General features: G+C 44.2%; 1 protein-coding gene across 3 annotated transcripts in view; it reads left to right on the top strand.

Moving 5' to 3' along the window:
- The window catches only part of cux2b (cut-like homeobox 2b), a 538,929-nt gene that overhangs the window by 500,877 nt on the left and 16,870 nt on the right, over nucleotides 1-21,182 (top strand). For all 3 annotated transcript variants that reach the window (XM_072494865.1, XM_072494832.1, XM_072494896.1), the window contains one exon: nucleotides 8,496-8,684. In XM_072494865.1, coding sequence (XP_072350966.1) covers nucleotides 8,496-8,684 — 189 coding nt within the window. The remainder of the gene's footprint in view (nucleotides 1-8,495; nucleotides 8,685-21,182) is intronic.

The following is a 21,182-nucleotide window of genomic DNA, read 5'->3' as shown; positions in this document are numbered from 1 at the left end:
TTTAATCATGTTTAAGTTCCAGTCTTTTATCCACAAGTAGGGAACATAGCAATCAGCAAGGAATAACATTGCCAGTTGTGGAGTTGAAAAAGCAATGAATTAATGAAGGTCAGACTACAGCTACGATAAAACAAAATTAATAAATCGTGCACATTGCTTAAAATATTTTTTGATCCTTTTAATACGTTCTCCATTGAAACGAGCATTGACTGTTGCAAACACGTTTTGTGACAAAATAAGCCACAAGAACAAGGAATTGACTAAACGTGCATCTAGTAACCTTTTATTGAAGGTCTGCACCTGTGGCTTCTCAAAACGTGTATGGTGGACTGCAAGTCTGGGCATACACAGAACATGTCTCGGATTGGTGTTTGTAACCTCTGTCCCCTCTGTAACACTCTGTATGATGGAAAAGCACCGACTGAGTTGACAGGAGAGACCACCCTTTTTAGAAACAGTTTTCTGTATAAACTGTCAAAATAAGGTAAGCTTGGGAGAGCTGGATGCCCGTCTCCTAGTGGTCTTGCATGGCAGCCTGAGTGCCCTCCTTGTTGTGGTTGGGTTTTACATCTGGAAGCAGTGCTTGGCTCAGTTGAGGCCATGCTGTCGTGTTTCTGAGTATCCTTCCTACGCTGGCGGACAGTGCCGGGAGGCAGTTAATATTTTTAGGACAGCTCGGGCATTCTTCCCTTGGGGAGACTTTTTCTGCTTCGCTTCACCTGGTTGAGCAGGGTGTTGTTACTAATCCTGGTCCAGTCTGGCAGTTCAGGAGAGGTTCCCCTGGTTGTGCCAGGGAGGAGTGAATTACCCCCCACCCTCCGCTCCCTCAGAGTGCCCAATTGTTGGATGTCTTGACAATTCTTCCTCTCTTTAGTGATGGGGTTTCCCCGGCTGTAACAATTATCACCATTTTTATTAGTGTAAATGGGGCGGTGCACTTCCCTGAATGTGGTTGGAGAGGTGCAGGACTGGCTGGGGTGTACTGGAGGTCCTGCGGGTAGTGATTCCTGTCTGTCAAGGTGTGCTGGGCCAGGCCTGGTCCGGTGCTGTGGCTGGTATCCTGTCACCCCCTGGAGCTTGGGATGTCCCTTCTCAACTTATAAGGGACATCCTGAGAGTCTGTATTTTGCTTCTTCGGTGCATGGGGGCCTGGGGTTCAGCCGGGTCCTGTTCTTTGGTTGATGTTCTGTTGCCGCCCTTTTATTTGTTTGAACGAACAGCTTGTTCTCTTCTTCATTAATGGGTGATGGGCTTGCACCAGGGAGATATTGAACCATGGTTGGTACCTGATCCTTTGTTATCCTGTGTCTACCTCTGGTAGCTCTAGCTCTCCTTCCTTTCTTTCTTGGGAGGCCCTTAGGGCTTGATCAAAATCTGAACATGTTGGTTCTCTCTCCAAATGAATGGGATGATGTTGATTCTGTTCTGGGCCTGAGATTGGGGTTAAGTTGTATTGTGCGGTATATATGTAACCCCTCTTTAGACCTCAGGTGTTCGCATATTGTCCTTGTTTTTTTCTGTAAGGGTGGGTATAAAGAATCTGTGATTGTCTCCTGCATGAGGAGAGGAGGCTGTGGTGTGGCATTGGTGCCTTTGGTACTGCTAGAGTTGAGGGTGATATATATTGTCATGTGAGAGTACCTTTAAGAAATGGATGGTTATAAATGGGTGTGTATATAAATATCTGTAGTGAGAGTACCTTTATGAAATGGGTGTTTATTACTGCAGTGATGTCAGAGAGTGGGTGGAGCTGGGCTGTCTGTCAGCTTTTTACTTTTGTTTTAGGCTGTTTGCTGCAGGGTGTGTTTAAGTTTTGTTTTCAGAGCTAGATAGCTGCAGTCACAGCCAGAAGGTGTATGAATCTCTCTGTATTCTAAAGACTGTAAATCGATCCTTTGGAGATTTAAAACTAATAGTTGCTCTTAGTAGTGACTTTAACTTGATGTGCTTCTGTTGTAAGGTTTTTAAGTCTTCTGGATGGGCAGCACGGTAGCATTGTGGATAGCACAACTGCTTCACAGCTCCAGGGTCCCAGGTTCGATTCCCAGCTTGGGTCACTGTCTGTGCGGAGTCTGCACGTTCTCCCCGTGTGTGCGTGGGTTTCCTCCGGGTGCTCCGGTTTCCTCCCACAGTCCAAAGATGTGTAGGTTAGGTGGATTGGCCATGCTAAATTGCCCTTAGTGTCCAAAATTGCCCTTAGTGTTGGGTGGGGTTACTGGGTTATGGGGATAGGGTGGAGGTGTGGACCTTGGGTAGGGTGCGCTTTCCAAGAGTCGGTGCACTGTCAATTCTATGTTCTATGTTCTTAAAAGGACAGCTTAAGGATTACATGGTGTTGTATTCTTTGGGGGTTGTATTTTAATTAATGGTTGCTAAGATGTTCACTGTGTTTTAAAAAGGTTAACTTGAGTTCATAGAATAAACATTGTTTTGCTTTAAAAAATACTTTTCCATTTCTGCTGCACCACACCTGTAGAGTGGGCCGTGTGCTCCCCATACCACAATCTATTAAAAGTTGTGAGTCAGGTGAAGTCCATGATACACTTTGGGGTTCTCTAAACCCTGGCCCATAACAAATGGGAGCTCTTCCGGGATAAATGTCTATCTATTAGATTGGCTTTGTGAGCTTAAAGACAGTGAGGGGTGAGCATATTGTGGGTGCTTTTCAGGTGTGGTACTTTAGTTTAAGTCGGGAGTGTGTTGTGGACAATGGCTCTTTCAGAGGCTCTGAAGTTTTTGGGGGTGGAGATAGTCACACGCAGTACCTTACGGACAAAGACAAAAAGCAGACTGTTAGATTTGCAAAAACATTGCAGTTAACATTACCTGACAAAATGCGAAAAGGTAATTATGGCGGTGGCTAAGCATTTAAAGTTGCCTGAGAAACAGTTTGACTCATTGGAAATGGCAAACATTCAGTTAAAAATTAAACAAATTGAACATGAGAAAGAATTAAAGCAGTTTGAATACGAAAGAGAGAGAAAAGAAAGAGAGAGCGAGGAAAAACAAAAGAAGAGAGAAGAAAGGAGAAAAGAAAGAATAGCCCTAGCAGAACAAAAAGTAAGAGAAAGGGAGATACAGATCAGTGAAAAAGATAAAGAGAGAGTTTGAACTTCAGAAAATGGCCACGAAACATGACAGTCAGTTAAAATTGGCAGACATAAAGGGAAATGTACAGTTGGATGATAGTGATGAGGACAGTGAGAAGAGTGTCAAAGTCGAAGGCTTGCTGGGGATCTATTTAAATATGTCCAAGCATTGCCAAGGTTTGACGAGAAGGAGGTGGAAGCCTTTTTAATTTCATTTGAGAAGGTGGCTAAACAAATGAAATGGCCATAGGACATGTGAGTATTACTGATTCAAACAAAGCTGATAGGTAGAGCTTGTGAAGTGTTTGCATCACTACCGGAGGAGGTATCTGGGACATATGAGGAGGTGAAAAAATCCATCTTAGATGCATATGAACTAGTGCCTGAAGCCTACAGACAAAGGTTTAGAAATTTAAGGAAAGAATTTGGTCAAACATACATGGAGTTTGAAAGGCTCAAACAGAGTAATTTTGATAGGTGGATAAGGGCTTTGAAAATAGACCAAACGTATGAAGCTCTCAGAGAAATTATACTTTTTGAGGAGTTTAAAAATTCAATTCCTGATGTAGTGAGAACTCATGTGGAAGAGCAGAGGGTTAAAACTGCGAGATTAGCAGCAGAAATGGCAGATGATTATGAATTAGTTCATAAATCAAAGCTTGGTTTCTGACATCAGTTTTAGCCTGTGAGGGATAGAAACTGGGGACATGAGAAATACAAGATTATCCAGAGGATTGGGATAAAGGAATTCCATTCGTACTGTTTGCAAATAGGGATGCACCTAATGAGTCAACCAAATTTAGTCCTTTTGAACTAATTTTTGGTCATGAGGTAAGAGGACCACTTAAATTGATTAAGGAAAAATTGGTGAGTGAGAAATCAGAAATTACATTATTGGATTACGTGTCAAATTTTAGGAAACGATTAACTAGAGCAGGTGAATTCGCTAGACAACATTTAAAAGTTGCACAAAGTGTGATGAAACGGATAGCGGACAAGAAATCCAAAGTTCGTAGTTTTGCCAGTGGAGATGAAGTTTTAATGTTGTTACCTAGTGGTAGGTGAACCTTTAAAAGCAAGGTTTTGTGGACCTTATCAGATTGAAAGGAAATTAAGTGAGGTAAATTATGTGGTATAAACACCAGATAGAAGGGAGACTCACCGAGTGTGTCATGTGAATATGCTTAAAAGGTATTTTGAAAGGGAAGGAGTGAAAAAGGAGGTTTTAATGATTCTAATTCAAAGTGACGAACCAAATCCAGATGACTGTGAATTTGATATACCTCCAATTAAATTGGAAAATGAGGATGTTCTTAAAAATTGGGGTAAATTGTTGAGTTACCTTCCAGAGGAAAAACGGACTGACCTGAAAGAGTTATTGATATCACGTGGGCAAGTTTGTAGAGATAAATTGGGAAGTAATAAAATGGCTATACATGATGTAGATGTGGGAAATGCTGTTCCAATCAAACAACATCCATACAGACTTAACCCTTTAAAATTGGCACAGGTTAACAAAGAGATTAAGAGTATGCTTAATAATGGCATAATTGAAGTGGGTTGCAGCCAATGGAGCTCACCCATAGTGACGGTACCAAAACCAGACTGTACCCAACGGTTGTGTGTGGACGATAGAAAGGTTAATGCAGTTACAAGAACGGACTCTTATCCTATCCCATGTTTGGAGGATTGCATTGAGAAAGTGGGACAATCTGCTTTTATTTCCATACTGTATTTACTTAAAGGTTACTGGCAGGTACCTTTATCCGAAAGGGCGAAGGAGATTTCAGCTTTTGTGACTCCAGATGGTATATACCAATTCACCAATTTCATGCTATTTGGCATGAAAAACGCACCAGCCACAATTCAACAGTTAACGAACAAAGTTGTTTCAGGATTACCCAATTGTGCGGTATACATCGACGATCTGGTAATTTTCAGCCAGACATGGACAGAACATTTGAAACATCTGATGGAGTTATTCAATCGACTTCAGAAGGCGGGTTTGGTGATAAACCTAGCCAAAAGTGAATTTGAAAAAACTCAAGTCACTTTCCTTGGTCATACAATCGGACAGGGTTGAATGGTCCCACGAGATGTGAAACCTACAGTTATTGAGGAGCTTCCGATACCCTCAAGACGAAGGGAATAATGCGATTTCTTGGCATGAGTGGATTTGATCGAACATTTGTGCAAAAGTTTTGAGCCTGATTGCTTCACTGATGGACTTGCTGAAGAAACATCGAAAATTTCAATGGACAGCGGAGTTTCAACATGCATTTGACTGCCTGAAAGCTGTGATAACCAATGCTCATGTGTTGGAGAATTGCAAGGGACTCTGTGATCAGATTGAACTAAAGTATCTGACTTTAAAGAAAAATGCCGAGACGTAGAGAAATGGACGGATCGTGCAGAGACCTTGTTCAAAGAGACTGTCAATCGAGAAGGATTTCAGTTGGAGGAAGAAGAACAAAAATGGACTATATTATTATACCTGTTTGCGTGTGTTGTTTTTTTTAAACGAAAAAGTATATTGAGTGTGCATTTCTTAAAGGATGGTGAAAAGGTGAAAAATGAAACCATCTTGAAGTTGATGGGTTTTTTTTTCTTGGGGGAAGGTGTCATGTGAGAGTACCTTTAAGAAATGGGTGTGCATATCATAGAATTTACAGTGCAAAAGGAGGCCATTCTGCCCATCGAGTCTGCGCCGGCTCTTGGAAAGAGCACCCTATCCAATGTCAACACCTCCACCCTATCCCTATAACCCAGTAACCCCACCCAACATTAAGGGCAATTTTGGACACTAAGGGCAATCTATCATGGCCAATCCACCTAACCTGCACATCTTTGGACTGTGGGAGGAAACCGGAGCACCCGGAGGAAACCCACGCACACACGGGGAGGATGTGCAGACTCAATACAGACAGTGACCCAAGCCGCAATCGAACCTGGGACCCTGGAGCTGTGAAGCAATTGTGCTATCCGCAATGTTACCGTGCTGCCGTACATATAAATATCTGTAGTGAGTGTATCTTTAAGAAATGGGTATTTATTATTGCAGTGATGTCAGAGAGTGGGTGGGGCTGGACTGTCTGTCAGCTTTTTACTTTTGTTTTAGGCTGTTTGCTGCAGGGTGTGTTTTAGTTTCGTTTTCAGAGCTGGATAGCTGCAGTCACAGCCAGAAGGTGTATGAATCTCTCTCTGTATTCTAAAGACTGTAAATCGATTTAAACCTTTGGAGATTTAAAACTAATAATTGCTCTTAGTAGTGAATTTAACCTGATGTGCTTCTGTTTAAAGATTTTTAAAGTCTTCTGGATGTTAAAAGAACAGTTTAAGGATTACATGGTGTTGTATTTTGGGGGGATTGTATTTGAATTAATTGTTGCTAAGGTGTTCACTATGTTTTAAAAAGGTTAACTTGAGTTCATAGAATAAACATTGTTTTACTTTAAAAAATACTTTTCCATTTCTGCTGTACCACACCTGTAGAGTGGGCCGTGTGTTCCCCATACCACAATCTATTAAAAGTTGTGGGTCAGGTGAACTCCATGATACACTTTGAGGTTCTCTAAACCCTGGCCCATAACAATATGCCACGGAACATTTATCCTGAACTCTCACGATAGTTGCGGACAGACACTGCATGGGAGGGTGTGCACCATTTTACCATGTTTTCATGGCTCCATCCTGTTTCTCCCTTAGTCTCTGGTGGGGCTTATAGAAGCATCTAGCTATGCCTGATGATTGTAGCAAACTAGTCGCTGTTCTGCTCCTGTTCCCCTCTGTATTCATGCACGTTGAGCCGTTTTCCCTTGCTCACAGAGGTGTATTATTTTTGTTGCATTGTTTTGAAAAATGTAAAACTTTAATAAATATACTGTTTTAAAAAAAAAAACAATAAGGTAAGCTATGAGCTCCCAAGTTTTTACAGAGATAATTTGCCTGTTAAGAAAAAAACACAATTCAGGGGATGCTTGCCAAGTCTTATGTTACGTGTTCCAGATGAAACTTTTCACTTTGAATTTTAGCAATGTTTAATCTTCGTATTTTGTGCTGCAATCTAAATGTTTCCAGCAGCTGCATTTATTTATGATAATGTTATATTCAAAGGGAAATGTTAGATAAAAGACCCTGAGATTAAACATGATTAAATCAGAACTGCTTAGCAAGACTAAGTATTGTGCCATTGCTATTAGGTCAAGAGGGGAAAATACAAATTAGTTCAATCTTTTCTCAACATTATCTATTTCTTGATGCTTGCTATAAAAGCCCATTATATAAACAGATGGGCATTTAAAGAGTTCCTCAGTATTGCATGCAGAGCTTTACTTGTGCGCTGTGCTCTTTGTTTGTCCGTCTCCCTCTGCTAAGGGGGAAGATGTTTTATTTATTTCCATGGGGCCAATAAGAAGCAGATACTACAGTTTCTTGGAGGGGATCTCTTGCCACTTTTCAGTGGAGATGTAAATGCACCCTCACTGCCACACAGTAAACATCGTCCTGGTAACAACGTAACCTCGGCCTCGCCATGAACAGGGTTGTAGGGCAACTCTTGCACAGACCTGTTGTAATATTCTCCCCATCACACTTTTCTAATAATGCCCCTCATATTATAAAACATTGTAGTGAGCAACGCCATGCGAGATTTGCTGATAAAGAATATATTTTGTGGCATTTTTCAAACATTTTTCATTCTACAAAAAAGTTTCTATTCTATTTTATGTATGTATATATGCACATATAAAATAAACAGAAGGTAAACCAGCCTTTCCTGATGGTCAGGGTCACCTGCCCCGAACAACAGAAAATGCTCGCTAAATGACCTGATGCCCCAGTAATTAGGAACAAAGAGGGAGGCACAGTGGCGCAGTGGTTAGCACTGCTGCCTCACAGCACAGAGGACCCGTGTTCGATCCAGGGCCATGGGTCACAGTCCACGTGGAGTTTGCACATTCTCCCCTTGTGTGTTTGGGTCTCACTCCCACAACCCAAAGATGTGCAGGGTAGGTGGATTGGCCACACTAAATTGCTCCTTAATTGGAATTTAAAAATTAGTAATAAAGGAGCAGGAAGAGGTCATTCGGCCCCTCAAGCCTGCTCCTCTATTCATTTAGATCATGGCTGATCTTTACCCCGATGTCATTTTCCCGCATTATCCCCACATCCCTTAATATCTTTAATCCAGTGAACCACAAGACTTGTATTATGTGACATAAAGCTCTTACCCAAATTAAACAGTGTAGCTTCCAACTTGGCATGAGCAATGTTATTGGAAATCAAATATTCTTAAAACTATATATCCAAAGTGTTTTTAGTATGCGTTATGCCTTTTTGAGAATGACAGTATAACAGATAATATTATAATTCGTTGCCCTTTAATTTTCCTGTGTCTTTTTCCTAAAGGCCAAAGACTGTTTGGAGAGAGCATTTTAGGACTGACCCAAGGCTCTGTGTCAGATTTACTTTCCCGCCCTAAACCCTGGCACAAGCTTAGCCTGAAGGGAAGAGAACCATTTGTCCGCATGCAGCTGTGGTTAAATGATCCTTTCAATGTGGAGAAACTGAGAGACATGAAGAAGATAGAGAAAAAAGGTAAACTAACTCCAAAAATAAAATTTACCGTTGTACACAGACGGACGAGTTAAATTCTCAAGACTACTTTTTCTGTCTTCATTTCTAACTGCACAGTGTAACTAAAATCAGCTCGGAACATAACCCAAGAGTTGATTGGGATGATTCAGATGTATTATTTTTCTCAGCGTGGCTTTTCAGCCCAATTCCAATTACTTGGGATCACATGGACTTTCCAAAATGCACATACGGTAATGCATTCCCGTTCCCATTCCTGAGGTGGGGTTTTCCGGCCCATCCACCGCGGGACCAGAAATTCCCACCCAAGATCAATGGATCTTTTGCTGGTCGATCAAAGTTTCCACTGCACCCACGACAATTGCCACAGAGGGCGGGGCTGCCGATGCACAATGTTGCCATCAGACAATGCAGTAAGTTAGACCATTCAGTTTATTCGTCAATCAGTAAAGGTTCCACAATGTCGTCTCCTCCACACACAGTCTATGTGTGGCTACACTTCAGTTAGCACGTTGGTTTGTGGACTTCCCATATCAACAGGTGGAAGAGATCGATAGGTTTGTCTTCAGTGTCTTTCCCTCGCCAGAGGAACGCATGCGCAAATAGATGTGTGCATCTATATGTCCTTTCAATTTGTTCTGGATTGAATTTGAAACCATTGTTTCTGGTTGCTTAGGCTCCAAAAACCTCACTTTTTTGCCTTGCCCTTGATTTCCCCAGGAGAAAGAGGTCCCTCCAGGGAGATTCTCACTGCTTCTGCAGGTTGTCACTTATTGTACACTTCAGCAGTTTTAATTCTAGTTGGGCTTTCTTGGTTGAGGGGAGCTGGCGTTTTCAAGATTAAGAGCTGGGAATTTTTTTTAAACATTTGAACTGCATCTTCTGTATGAACAAACCTGAAAAAATGCAAGTTAAACCATATAAAGGAAGCAAACATGGACTCACGTACATTACAAGGCAGGAGGGTGGCATCGTAGCACAGTGGTTAGCTCTGTTGCTTCACAGTACCAGGGACCCGGGTTCGATTCCTGGCTTGGGTCACTGTCTGTGCAGAGTCTGCACGTTCTCCCCGTGTCTGCGTGGGTTTCCTCCGGGTGCTCCGGTTTCCTCCCACAAGCCCCGAAAAACGTGCTTGTTAGGTGAATTGGACATTCTGAATTCTCCCTCAGTGTACCAAACAGGTGCCGTAGTGTGGTGTCTAGGGGCTTTTCACATTAACTTCATTGCAGTGATAATGTAAGCCTACTTGTGACACAAATAAAGATTATAATTATTGAGGTTATTGATAGCAGAAAGACCAACTGCACTGCCGTTTTCTCCCAAATGGAATCTCCACATTACCCTGTGTCAGATGGGGACTGCAGTGAGATTAGAATTAATCCTGCTTTAAGGAGAGGCTTCATCTGCCCTCACAGGTGGATGAAAAATATCAGATGGCATTATTTCTAAGAAGAGCAGGAGAGTTATCCCCATTGCCCTCGGACATGTTTACCAACATCAAAGATAAAATAGAATATCAAGTCATTGTCATATTGCTCTGTGGGAGCAAATGTGCGCAAATTGCCTTCCACATTTCTTGCATGACAGCAGTGACGACATTTTCAAAAGTACTCGATTGGATGTAAAGTGCCTCGAGATGTCCAGTGGTTCTTTCCATATAAGTACAAGTCTGACTGTGTCAAAGAGAGGAAAATTCAGCCACAATTCCAAGGCCTGATTGCTATCCAGTTCCTCCATTCTGGAGGATGTCTGGCACCCAACCAGGAGTCAATGCCCCCAAGGGAGGGGAGAATATTTACAAAGGGACGAAAACATTTAAATAAATTGCAACATCAAATTTCGAGTGAGCTCATGATACCCTGATCATTTTTATTTGTTCAGCTGCTGTTTGAGCCAATAGATTCCATGTTTAGTAAGGCTCTTTTTGGAGACTATCATCCAAGCTTCTCTGATCAAAGAAAATGTTTGGGGCGAAACTGGCCTTTTGCCAGGTGATTTGAACTCAGGATGTTGGTATTTACTTAATAGCGCAAGTTGTATCCCTCTGGAATTGTGTGCGGTCTCAAAGAATATGCTTGCTCTCTTACCTGATGTTCTGCATGTTGCTCCTCTTGTCTCTTATCTCCTTTCTTCCGTTCCTTTCTCTTTAACCTGCCTCGGTTCCAAACTCTTTTGACTTCTCTCTGGGTCCTCTATTGTTCTCTATATTTTTCATTTCTGAGGCTTGTTCTGCTGTGGCAAAGAAAGGAGATCCCAATGTCTGTAGGCTGTACTTGAGATAGGGTTGTAGGGAAAATTTGGCAAACCATTTGCTTTCCTACCTGGTTGCCTCTAATAACCTGTGTTTGTTTTATATTCACTTCATTTGTTTTTTTTAATTTAATCAAAATAAAATTAAAAGATGTTGCCGATTTTTTTCATTGCGTCTCACAGGTGTTAGCAATGAAAAGCTTTTTCTCACGGGTAAGGAATTAGCAATTGACTTTTCAAACTATCACCCAAGGGTGGGTGAGTGATATGCTTGCTTCAAAGTTCAATTAGTTTTCTCGAGAATTGAATGAATATGGAGTATCCCTTCTGACTGTCTCCATCCATCTCTCATTCTAATCCTTCTCTCTAATCCCTTTATCATCTTTAATCCCTCTCCCTCATCTTTCCCTCTGTAATCTCTCTCTCTCGTCCTTGTCCCTTTCTCTTGTCCCTTTTTCTCTCTCTCTCGTCCCTTTCTCTCTTCCTTGTCTCTCTGTTCCTTGCCATTGTTCCTTGTCTCTCTCTCCCTCGTATCTCCCTCCCTCGTCTCTCTCTCTCTCTCTCCCACCCTCGTCTCTCTCTCTCTCTCCCTCCCTCATCTCTCTCTCTCTCCCTCCCTCGTCTCTCTCTCTCTCTCCCTTGTCTCTCTCTTCCTCCTTTGTCTCTCTCTCCCTCCCTCATCTCTCTCTCCCTCCCTCGTCTCTTTCTCTCTCCCTTGTCTCTCTCTCTTCCTCCTTCATCTCTCTCTCCCTCCCTCACCTCTCTCTCTCTCCTCCCTCATCTCTCTCTCTCCCCCTCATCTCTCTGTCTCCCTTCCTTGTGTCTCTCGCCCTCCCTTGTCTCTTTTTCCCTAACTTGTCTCTCTTTCTACCTCCCTTGTCTCTCCCCCTCCTCCTCTCTCTCTCCCTCCTTGATATCTGTCTCTCCCTCGTCTCCCTCCCTTCCTCATCTCTCCCTCATCTTCCTCTCCCTCCCTCGTCTCTCTCTCTCTCTCCCTCCCTCATCTCTCTCTCTCTCTCTCCCTTGTCTCTCTCTCTCCCTCCCTCGTGTCTCCCTCCCTCGTGTCTCTCTCCCTCGTGTCTCTCTCCCTCCCTCGTCTCTCTCCCTCCTTCATGTCTCTCCCTCCCTTGTGTCTCCCCCTCCCTCGTGTCTCTCTCCCTCCCTCGGGTCTCTCGCCCACCCTCGTGTCTCTCTCTCTCTCTCATTTTTGTCTCTCTCTTTTTCATAGCTCTCCTTTTCGTCTCTCTCTCCCTCGCTCTTTGGTCTCGCTCTCTCACTCTTTGGTCTCGCTCTCTTGCTCTTTGGTCTCGCTCTGTCTCTTTTGTCTCATTCTCTTTTGGCTCTCTCTCTCTTTTGTTTCACCCTCTCTTTCGTCGCTCTCACTCTCTCTTTTGTCTCCCTTGCCCTCTCTTTCGTCGCTCTCACTCTCTCTCTTTCATCGCACTTGCTCTGTCTCTTTTGTCTCTCTAGCCCGCGCATTCGTCCCCTCTCTCGCTCGCTCTTGCATTCACTGCAAAGCGCTCTGAAATGTCCTGAGGTCATAAAAAATGTTTTCTTTACCAATGGGCAAAGCAAACCCATTGGGGAGACTATCTGTTAGAATTGAAAATGCAACCTCGAAGTAAAAATAACATCATTGTAGGACCTCAATTTACATGGACTAATGGTGATCCCACTTGTACCTGGTAGATGCCTGACTGCCAATTTCAAGGCCGGAGACCGGGATATTGGCACAAACAATAAGATTAGGGAGGGTGGTAAAAGAGGTGGGGGGGTGGCATTGTTAATTAGAGATAGTATAACAGCTGCAGAAAGGCGGTTCGAGGAGTATCAGCCTACTGAGGCAGTATGGGTTGAAGTCAGAAATAGGAAAGGAGCAGTCACCTTGTTAGGAGTTTTCTATAGGCCCCCCAATAGTAGCAGAGATGTGGAGGAACAGATTGGGAAACAGATTTTGGAAAGGTGCAGAAGTCACAGGGTAGTAGTCATGGGTGACTTTAACTTCCCAAACATTGAGTGGAAACTCTTTAGATCAAATAGTTTGGATGGGGTGGTGTTTGTGCAGTGTGTCCAGGAAGCTTTTCTAACACAGTATGTAGATTTTCCGACCAGAGGAGGGGCAATATTGGATTTAGTACTTGGTAATGAACCAGGGCAGGTGATAGATTTGTTAGTGGGGGAGCATTTTGGAGATAGTGACCACAATTCTGTGACTTTCACTTTAGTAATGGAGAGGGATAGGTGCGTGCAACAGGGCAAGGTTTACAATTGGGGGAAGGGGAAATACGATGTTGTCAGACAAGAATTGAAGTGCATAAGTTGGGAACATAGGCTGTCAGGGAAGGACACAAGAGAAATGTGGAACTTGTTCAAGGAACAGGTACTACGTGTCCTTGATATGTATGTCACTGTCAGGCAGGGAAGAGATGGCCGAGTGAGGGAACCATGGTTGACAAGAGAGGTTGAATGTCTTGTTAAGAGGAAAAAGGAGACTTATGTAAGGCTGAGGAAACAAGGTTCAGACAGGGAGTTGGAGGGATACAAGATAGCCAGGAGGGAACTGAAGAAAGGGATTAGGAGAGCTAAGAGAGGGCATGAACAATCTTTGGCGGGTAGGATCAAGGAAAACCCCACGGCCTTTTACACATATGTGAGAAATATGAGAATGACTAGAGCGAGGGTAGGTCCGATCAAGGACAGTAGCGGGAGATTGTGTATGGAGTCTGAAGAGATAGGAGAGGTCTTGAACGAGTACTTTTCTTCTGTATTTACAAATGAGAGGGGCCATATTGTTGGAGAGGACAGTGTGAAACAGATTGGTAAGCTCGAGGAAATACTTGTTAGGAAGGAAGATGTGTTGGGCATTTTGAAAAACTTGAGGATAGACAAGTCCCCCAGGCCTGAAGGGATATATCCAAGGACTCTATGGGAAGCAAGAGATGAAATTGCAGAGCCATTGGCAATGATCTTTTCGTCCTCACTGTCAACAGGGGTGGTACCAGGGGATTGGAGAGTGGCGAATGTCGTGCCCCTGTTCAAAAAAGGGACTAGGGATAACCCTGGGAATTACAGGCCAGTTAGTCTTACTTCGGTGGTAGGCAAAGTAATGGAAAGGGTACTGAAGGATAGGATTTCTGAGCATCTGGAAAGACACTGCTTGATTAGGGATAGTCAGCACGGATTTGTGAGGGGTAGGTCTTGCCTGAAAAGTCTTATTGAATTCTTTGAGGAGGTGACCAAGCATGTGGATGAAGGTAAAGCAGTGGATGTAGTGTACATGGATTTTAGTAAGGCATTTGTTAAGGTTCCCCATGGTAGACTTCTGCAGAAAGTAAGGAGGCATGGGATAGTGGGAAATTTGGCCAGTTGGATCACAAACTGGCTAACCGATAGAAGTCAGAGAGTGGTCGTAGATGGGAAATATTCAGCCTGGATCCCAGTTACCAGTGGCGTACCGCAGGGATCAGTTCTGGGTCCTCTGCTGTTTGTGATTTTCATTAATGACTTGGAGATGGGAGTTGAAGTGTGGGTCAGTAAATTTGCAGATGATACGAAGATTGGTGGAGTTGTGGATAGTGAGGAGGGCTGCTGTCGGCTGCAAAGAGACATAGATAGGATGCAGAGCTGGGCTGAAAAGTGGCAGATGGAGTTTAACCCTGAAAAGTGTGACGTTGTCCATTTTGGAAGGACAAATATGAATGCGGAATACAGGGTTAACGGTAGAGTTCTTGGCAATGTGGAGGAGCAGAGAGATCTTGGGGTCTATGTTCATACATCTTTGAAAGTTGCCACTCAAGTAGATAGAGCTGTAAAGAAGGCCTATGGCGTGCTAGCGTTCATTAACAGAGGGATTGAATTTAAGAGCCGTGAGGTGATGATGCAGCTGTACAAAACTTTGGTAAGGCCACATTTGGAGTACTGTGTACAGTTCTGGTCGCCTCATTTTAGGAAGGATGTGGAAGCTTTGGAAAAGGTGCAAAGGAGATTTACCAGGATGTTGCCTGGAATGGAGAGTAGGTCTTATGAGGAAAGGTTGAGGGTGCAAGGCCTTTTCTCATTAGAACGGAGAAGGATGAGGGGCGACTTGATAGAGGTTTATAAGATGATCAGGGGAATAGATAGAGTAGACAGTCAGAGACTTTTTCCCCGGGTGGAACAAACCATTACAAGGGGACATAAATTTAAGGTGAATGGTGGAAGATATAGGGGGGATGTCAGAGGTAGGTTCTTTACCCAGAGAGTAGTGGGGGCATGGAATGCACTGCCTGTGGAAGTAGTTGAGTCGGAAACATTAGGGACCTTCAAGCAGCTATTGGATAGGTACATGGATTACGGTAAAATGAAATAGTGTAGATTTATTTGTTCTTAAGGGCAGCACGGTAGCATTGTGGATAGCACAATTGCTTCACAGCTCCAGGGTCCCAGGTTCGATTCCGGCTTGGGTCACTGTCTGTGCGGAGTCTGCACATCCTCCCCGTGTCTGCGTGGGTTTCCTCCGGGTGCTCCGGTTTCCTCCCACAGTCCAAAGATGTGCAGGTGAGGTGGATTGGCCATGAGAAATTGCCCTTAGTGTCCAAAATTGCCCTTAGTGTTAGGTGGAGGTGTTGACCTTGGGCAGGGTGCTCTTTCCAAGAGCTGGTGCAGACTCAATGGGCCGAATGGCCTCCTTCTGCACTGTAAATTCTATGATAATCGATGATTAATCTAGGACAAAGGTTCGGCACAACATCGTGGGCCGAAGGGCCTGTTCTGTGCTGTATTTTTCTATGTTCTATGTTCTAAGTTCTGCAGTGCCAGCTTCATCATGCCCCTGCTCAGCTCCATTACCTGGAGGAGTGGAAATTCACCCCTCTATAAGTTATTCGATCTGCCTTTCACTTTGCCTCTGTCTCATTGGTGTTCGAAGTTAGAATCTTTGGAGCTAATTTTCAGCTTATTATTAGAGTGTAAAATTAACTTCAATGGATAGGAAAATAGGATGGCTTTTCTTCCAAACACCCAACCCACTGCATTAGTTTTCTCCTCCACTGGTAAGTTGAAAATTGGCCCCTTTGTCTTGCAGATGTATGTGATTAGCAACAATCTTTTCTGTCAACAAAAAATAATCTGGTGCTTTTTTTAGAAAATTGATATTATGTTACACTTCCCTCTTTCTCATCCTCTTTCTTCCTTCTCTCCTCAGCTTCTTATACCTCAAAGGCAGTTTGCACGATTTACAGAAAGTGGCCAAATTGCCCAATCTCAAGGTCATGTACTCACTATAAAGTAACAATAATGTTTGGCAGAGTATGGCGCCTTTATCCTTGGAAAATGTTTATTACGGCTACTTAACAGTTTTCAATGAAAGAGGTTCCCCCAGAGAGCAAATGTAATTTATAATAGATGTGGTTAATACCTCACTGAAGCAGATTGTCTATCTCCGTCTGTCCAGAAAGCTTGCACATCACTTGTCTTTGTCTATCACAACTCATGTTAAATTAGGCTCAAATTTCATATTCAGGAAAGTGCAATAAATCAGAATTGAACGGTTAGAAAACATACCAATCAGCAAGTGACAAGCAATCTTGAACTCTCACTAGCTGTAAGAAAGACTTAGTCCTGAAAACAATGGGCAGGATTTCCTGGCCGTTCATACCAGCAGGATCCTCCAGTCCCCGCCGACAGCGCACCCCACCGCGGGTTTCCCAGCAGTGAGGGGTACATTCAACAGGAAACCCCGTTGGCAACGGCAGGACTGGAAAATCCCCATTCCGGCCACTGGCGAACATGCCGTGGAGGGGGAGGAAAATCCCACCCAGTGTTTTAACAACCAAAAGTCCTTAGAAATTGACATGGAAATTATTAAACATATTCACGTTTTCAGTGCTGGACAAGTCTTCCAACGACCTTGCTTCTCAGAGGCCTGTGTCTGTGCAAGAAGCCTGAGCCTTGATTTTGGAGGTTTCCAGGCCCATGACCAGCAGCTACAGATATGAAAACAAGACTTCTGTAGTTCCCGGCATAGTCTCTGATATCTAAAGAACATGTCTGAATGAATTCAAGACTAGTTGTTTATCAAGTATGCCTATAAAACTCCTCAACTGAAAATATTTTACCAAAGCTTTTTGCAGAAATACACTTAACTGCTGAATATTTGACAAATAATGAAAGATATAAAGTGTCAACCAAAGTTTTATATATTATTGGTTATTGGTTTAGGTTAGGGTTCCAGACTTTAGGCGGGGCAGATGGATAGGGGAGAGCTACTCCCCATATTTAATGAAGCTATTATTTAAAATGACTGGTACAATTGTAACGGGTGTTAACCTGATTCGTAATCCGTCAGCAGTGGACAATAAAACCATTATAGGATCTAGCAAGAAACATTAATCCCAGACACCCTCCAGAGGATTTGGAGTGAAACTGTTGGTTGAGTTTTGTGCACGGGGGATTTTTAAATGATTAAACAGCAGAAACACAGCACAATGGAGTCCCACTGCCAGTCCTGGACACTGGACTCTGTCGTTCCCACAAAGATTTTATTACTTGTACAGGCAAAAACGAGCATCACGGTATAAAGCTGTGGTTTCTGCCCATACCCATTACCTGTCTCGTACAGTTTTAAACAAAAGCAGCCCTGGGCTTCAGTACCTTTCTACCTCATAGCTCAATGTAATACCCATCACTTAATGTAATTTTAGATCTTTTAAAAAGGGTTTCTTTACTGTGGTGCAGGAAAAACAGGGAGCTTGAAAAATGGGAAGTAAGACCTGCACTAATCTAATTCTTTTCATGACGGCCAATGAAGCACTTTTGATGTGTAGTCACTGTTGTAATGTGGGAAGCACAGCAGCCAATGAGCACACAGCACGATCAGCAGCATGGTAATGATCAGATCATCTGTTTTTTGTGTTGTGGGGTGGAATTCTCCATTCGGGAGACTAAGTGTTGACCTTGGGACTGAATTGCATGTGGCTCATGTTCCCGTTGGAGGCGCTATTCAGGGAGCAATTCAGGACATGCTAATGGGCCAGCACTCTGCTGGCACGGATTCCCAGCTCAGCAGGTGTTCTAACCGCTGGGGCCAGAGTTAGTGCCAAAGAGCCTGACAGCTGGAGCTCTATTTAAGCGCTCCACTTACCAGACACTCACTGCAGCCACCAATATGGCTCGGAGTAGACCTGTCCCCCGAGGTTGGGTGTCTGGAGTGGACCCACAGGTAGTGGACCCACAGCTCTGTGTCAGTGAGGAACGGAGGGACACCCTCTTCCCCAGTGTGGGCCGCAGACCTAAGCCTGCCCTCCTGAACACTGCCTGGGAGGTGGTGGCTGAGGCAGTCAGTGCTGATATCCTCACCAGGAGGAGACAGCTGGTGAGCCGGAGGCTGGAGTCACTGGTGAGCCCTCTGCCCTGAGAGGGGCAGAGAACCAGGGAGGGTTCCAAAGGCTGCAGTGCAGATGTCCTCTGGTTGGGGTGAGCTCTGCTGATACCCTGCTTCCTCTGCAATGTGATAGCGCTTCTGAAGAGTGCCGACACCTAGTGGGCTCCTGTTTGAGCTTGGCACTTGATGATACAAATGGGGTATAAGGGTGACTAGAGGGGCAGCCTGGGTGAGCTCCCAGATGACCAGAGGCCTTCTAAACATTCAACGGACACAGGCAGCACTCAGCAAGGTGAGCAGCCAGGAACCTGTAGCATCAAAGGGGTGCGTTTAAAAGACAGACTGAAGCAATGGCGGTCTGAGCCATTCCGAAGCGTATGTACATGTCGATGATGGGTACCACCATTACACGTGAGAACACCATCCACCAGGTACGCGGTACATACTCGTGCGACTTGGCCAACATTGTCTACCTCATACGCTGCAGGAAAGGATGTCCCGAGGCGTGGTACATTGGCGAAACCATGCAGACGCTGCGACAACGGATGAACGGACATTGCGCGACAATCGCCAGGCAGGAATGTTCCCTTCCAGTCGTGGAACATTTCAGCAGTCAAGGGCATTCAGCCTCTGATCTTCGGGAGAGCGTTCTCCAAGGCAGCCTTCAGGACGCGAGACAACGCAGAATCGCCGAGCAGAAACTGATCGCCAAGTTCCGCACGCATGAGTACGGCATCAACCGGGACCTGGGATTCATGTCGCATTACATTCATCCCCCACCATCTGGCCTGGGCTTGCGAAATCCTACCAACTGTCCTGCCTTGAGACAATTCACACCACTTTAACCTGAGGTTACCCTTATCTCCAGTCGCTCCATCTGGACCTGTAAAGACTTAATTACCTGCAAAGACTCGCATCAAATTGTCGTCTTGCATCATTGATTTTGTCTATATATGTGATTGTGGAATCCACCTCTTCATTCACCTGGGGAAGGAACTGCGCTCCGAAAGCTAGTGATTCGAAACAAACCTGTTGGACTTTAACCTGGTGTTGTAAGACTTCTTCTTAAGACTTAAGAGAGTGCTATGAATTGAGTCACAGCTCACACTTTTGCTACATTGATAAGTACATGGAATTGAACTGCTCCAGCTAGCCTGTTGGCCTATGTTTGAGATAATTGACTCCTATGGCTATGGCAAATGTTTTCTTTCTGATATCAGCAACTTCTTCTGATAAGTGTGGACAATGTCAGTAGTTGGGCTATTTATTTATTTATCAACATTTATCCAGGAGAAAGAAAAATACCTGTAAATTCTTGACAGGCTTCAAAAACACTTACCTCTGTCTGGAGGAGGTAGACAGCCTCTTGCCAACTTATTGATTGGAAAGCTATACTGCTCCACCTCTAAACCACTATCCCTTGCACCATTATGACATTTTTCCAGCATTTGTGTGCATAAAAATGTTTGAACTGGTAACGCTTTTACAGAATACTCACAGCACAGAAATAGGCCATTCAGCCCCTCATGTCTGTGTCAGCTCTTTGTAAGGGCTACTCAGCTAGTCCCACTCCTCTGCCTTTTCCTCGTGGCCCTGATATTTCCCCCCCCCCCCCCAATTCATTGAAAACAAGATACTGCTGTAATGGTAGCACCTATTCTTCCTCACTCCAGGTTAAGGTGTTCTTTCTCTCAGCCCATTAGTGAAGTGAAAGGGCCTTCTGACCAGCAATCTCCACCAAAACCTCAGTACTGACCAACCCTAAACTTTCTTCATGGTCTTAACTCTCATTCCTCACACCATGATTCAGGACTGTTACTCTTCACTGCCATAAATCTTTAGGTTATGGTCTCGATTCTGTCCTCTGGGGTTTCCCTACCTCCTCAGCCCTCCCAGCTACTTACTGATTATTTTGTGCCCTAACTGCGAGAGAAATGGGAAGTAGGATTTGAGAAGAGGCGACAGACAGATCGGGAAGAGGTGAATGGGGGCTAAAGGGGATTGCCGAGAAAGAGATCCTGCAAGTAAAATAGTTTTGCGGGAGGTGGGAGAGTGACGGAATGCAGAGGAGAGGGAGAGAGATAGGATGAAGTCAGAAGAGTAAGGGTGAGCAGAGAAAGTGGGAATAGAGGAAGGGGAAAAACCCCACAGAAAACACCCACTTACAGACCCCCAAGCTGCACAAAGTCACGGCACTTTTCAACAGCATTTTTAGATGCTCAGACCCCCTAGCCTACATCTTTTCTCTGCCGTTACTCGCCTCTCTCTCTCCAGTCCAGCTGCCCACACTCTACCACACTTTACAGCTACCCTCAACACCGCTGCCTCTTCATTCCTTACACGTGTGATATCACAAAATGGCTGAGGGCATTGGTCCCACCAAGGCTATGGGCCCTGCCACTGAAGTCTTTTGCTTCAGAATTGGCTGTGCTTCTAGCCAAACCGTTCCTGTACAGCTGTAACATTGGCATCTATCTAACAAAGTGGAAAATTATGTCCGGGTATGTCCTGTTCACAAAAGGCAGGAAAAGTCCAATCAGTCCAATTGCCACCCCATCAGTCTATTCTCAATTATCAGCAAAGTTATGGAAGTTGTCATCGACCATGTTATCTTTTTTTTAATGTATTTTATTATTACAAACATGTATCAAAACAGGTTACAGCGACTAAACACCCCGGGAAACATACTTCCCAACAATCAACTACACAGTCTGTACAGATTTCGCCCCCCCCCCCCCCCCCCCCCCCCCGCGACGAACAGCCCCTCAAACACGGTCGTAAACATCCCCCACCTTTCCTCAAACCCCCCCCTGAAGAGCCCCTTAACTCATACTTTATCTTCTTTAATTGCAGGAAGTCGTACAGGTCACCCAACCAAGCCACTACCCCCA

This window comes from Scyliorhinus torazame, chromosome 1, assembly GCF_047496885.1.
Source record: "Scyliorhinus torazame isolate Kashiwa2021f chromosome 1, sScyTor2.1, whole genome shotgun sequence".
NCBI classification, from domain to species: Eukaryota; Metazoa; Chordata; class Chondrichthyes; order Carcharhiniformes; family Scyliorhinidae; genus Scyliorhinus; species Scyliorhinus torazame.
Note: the sequence above shows the minus strand (reverse complement) of the source record. Positions and strands in the feature narration are given on the sequence as shown.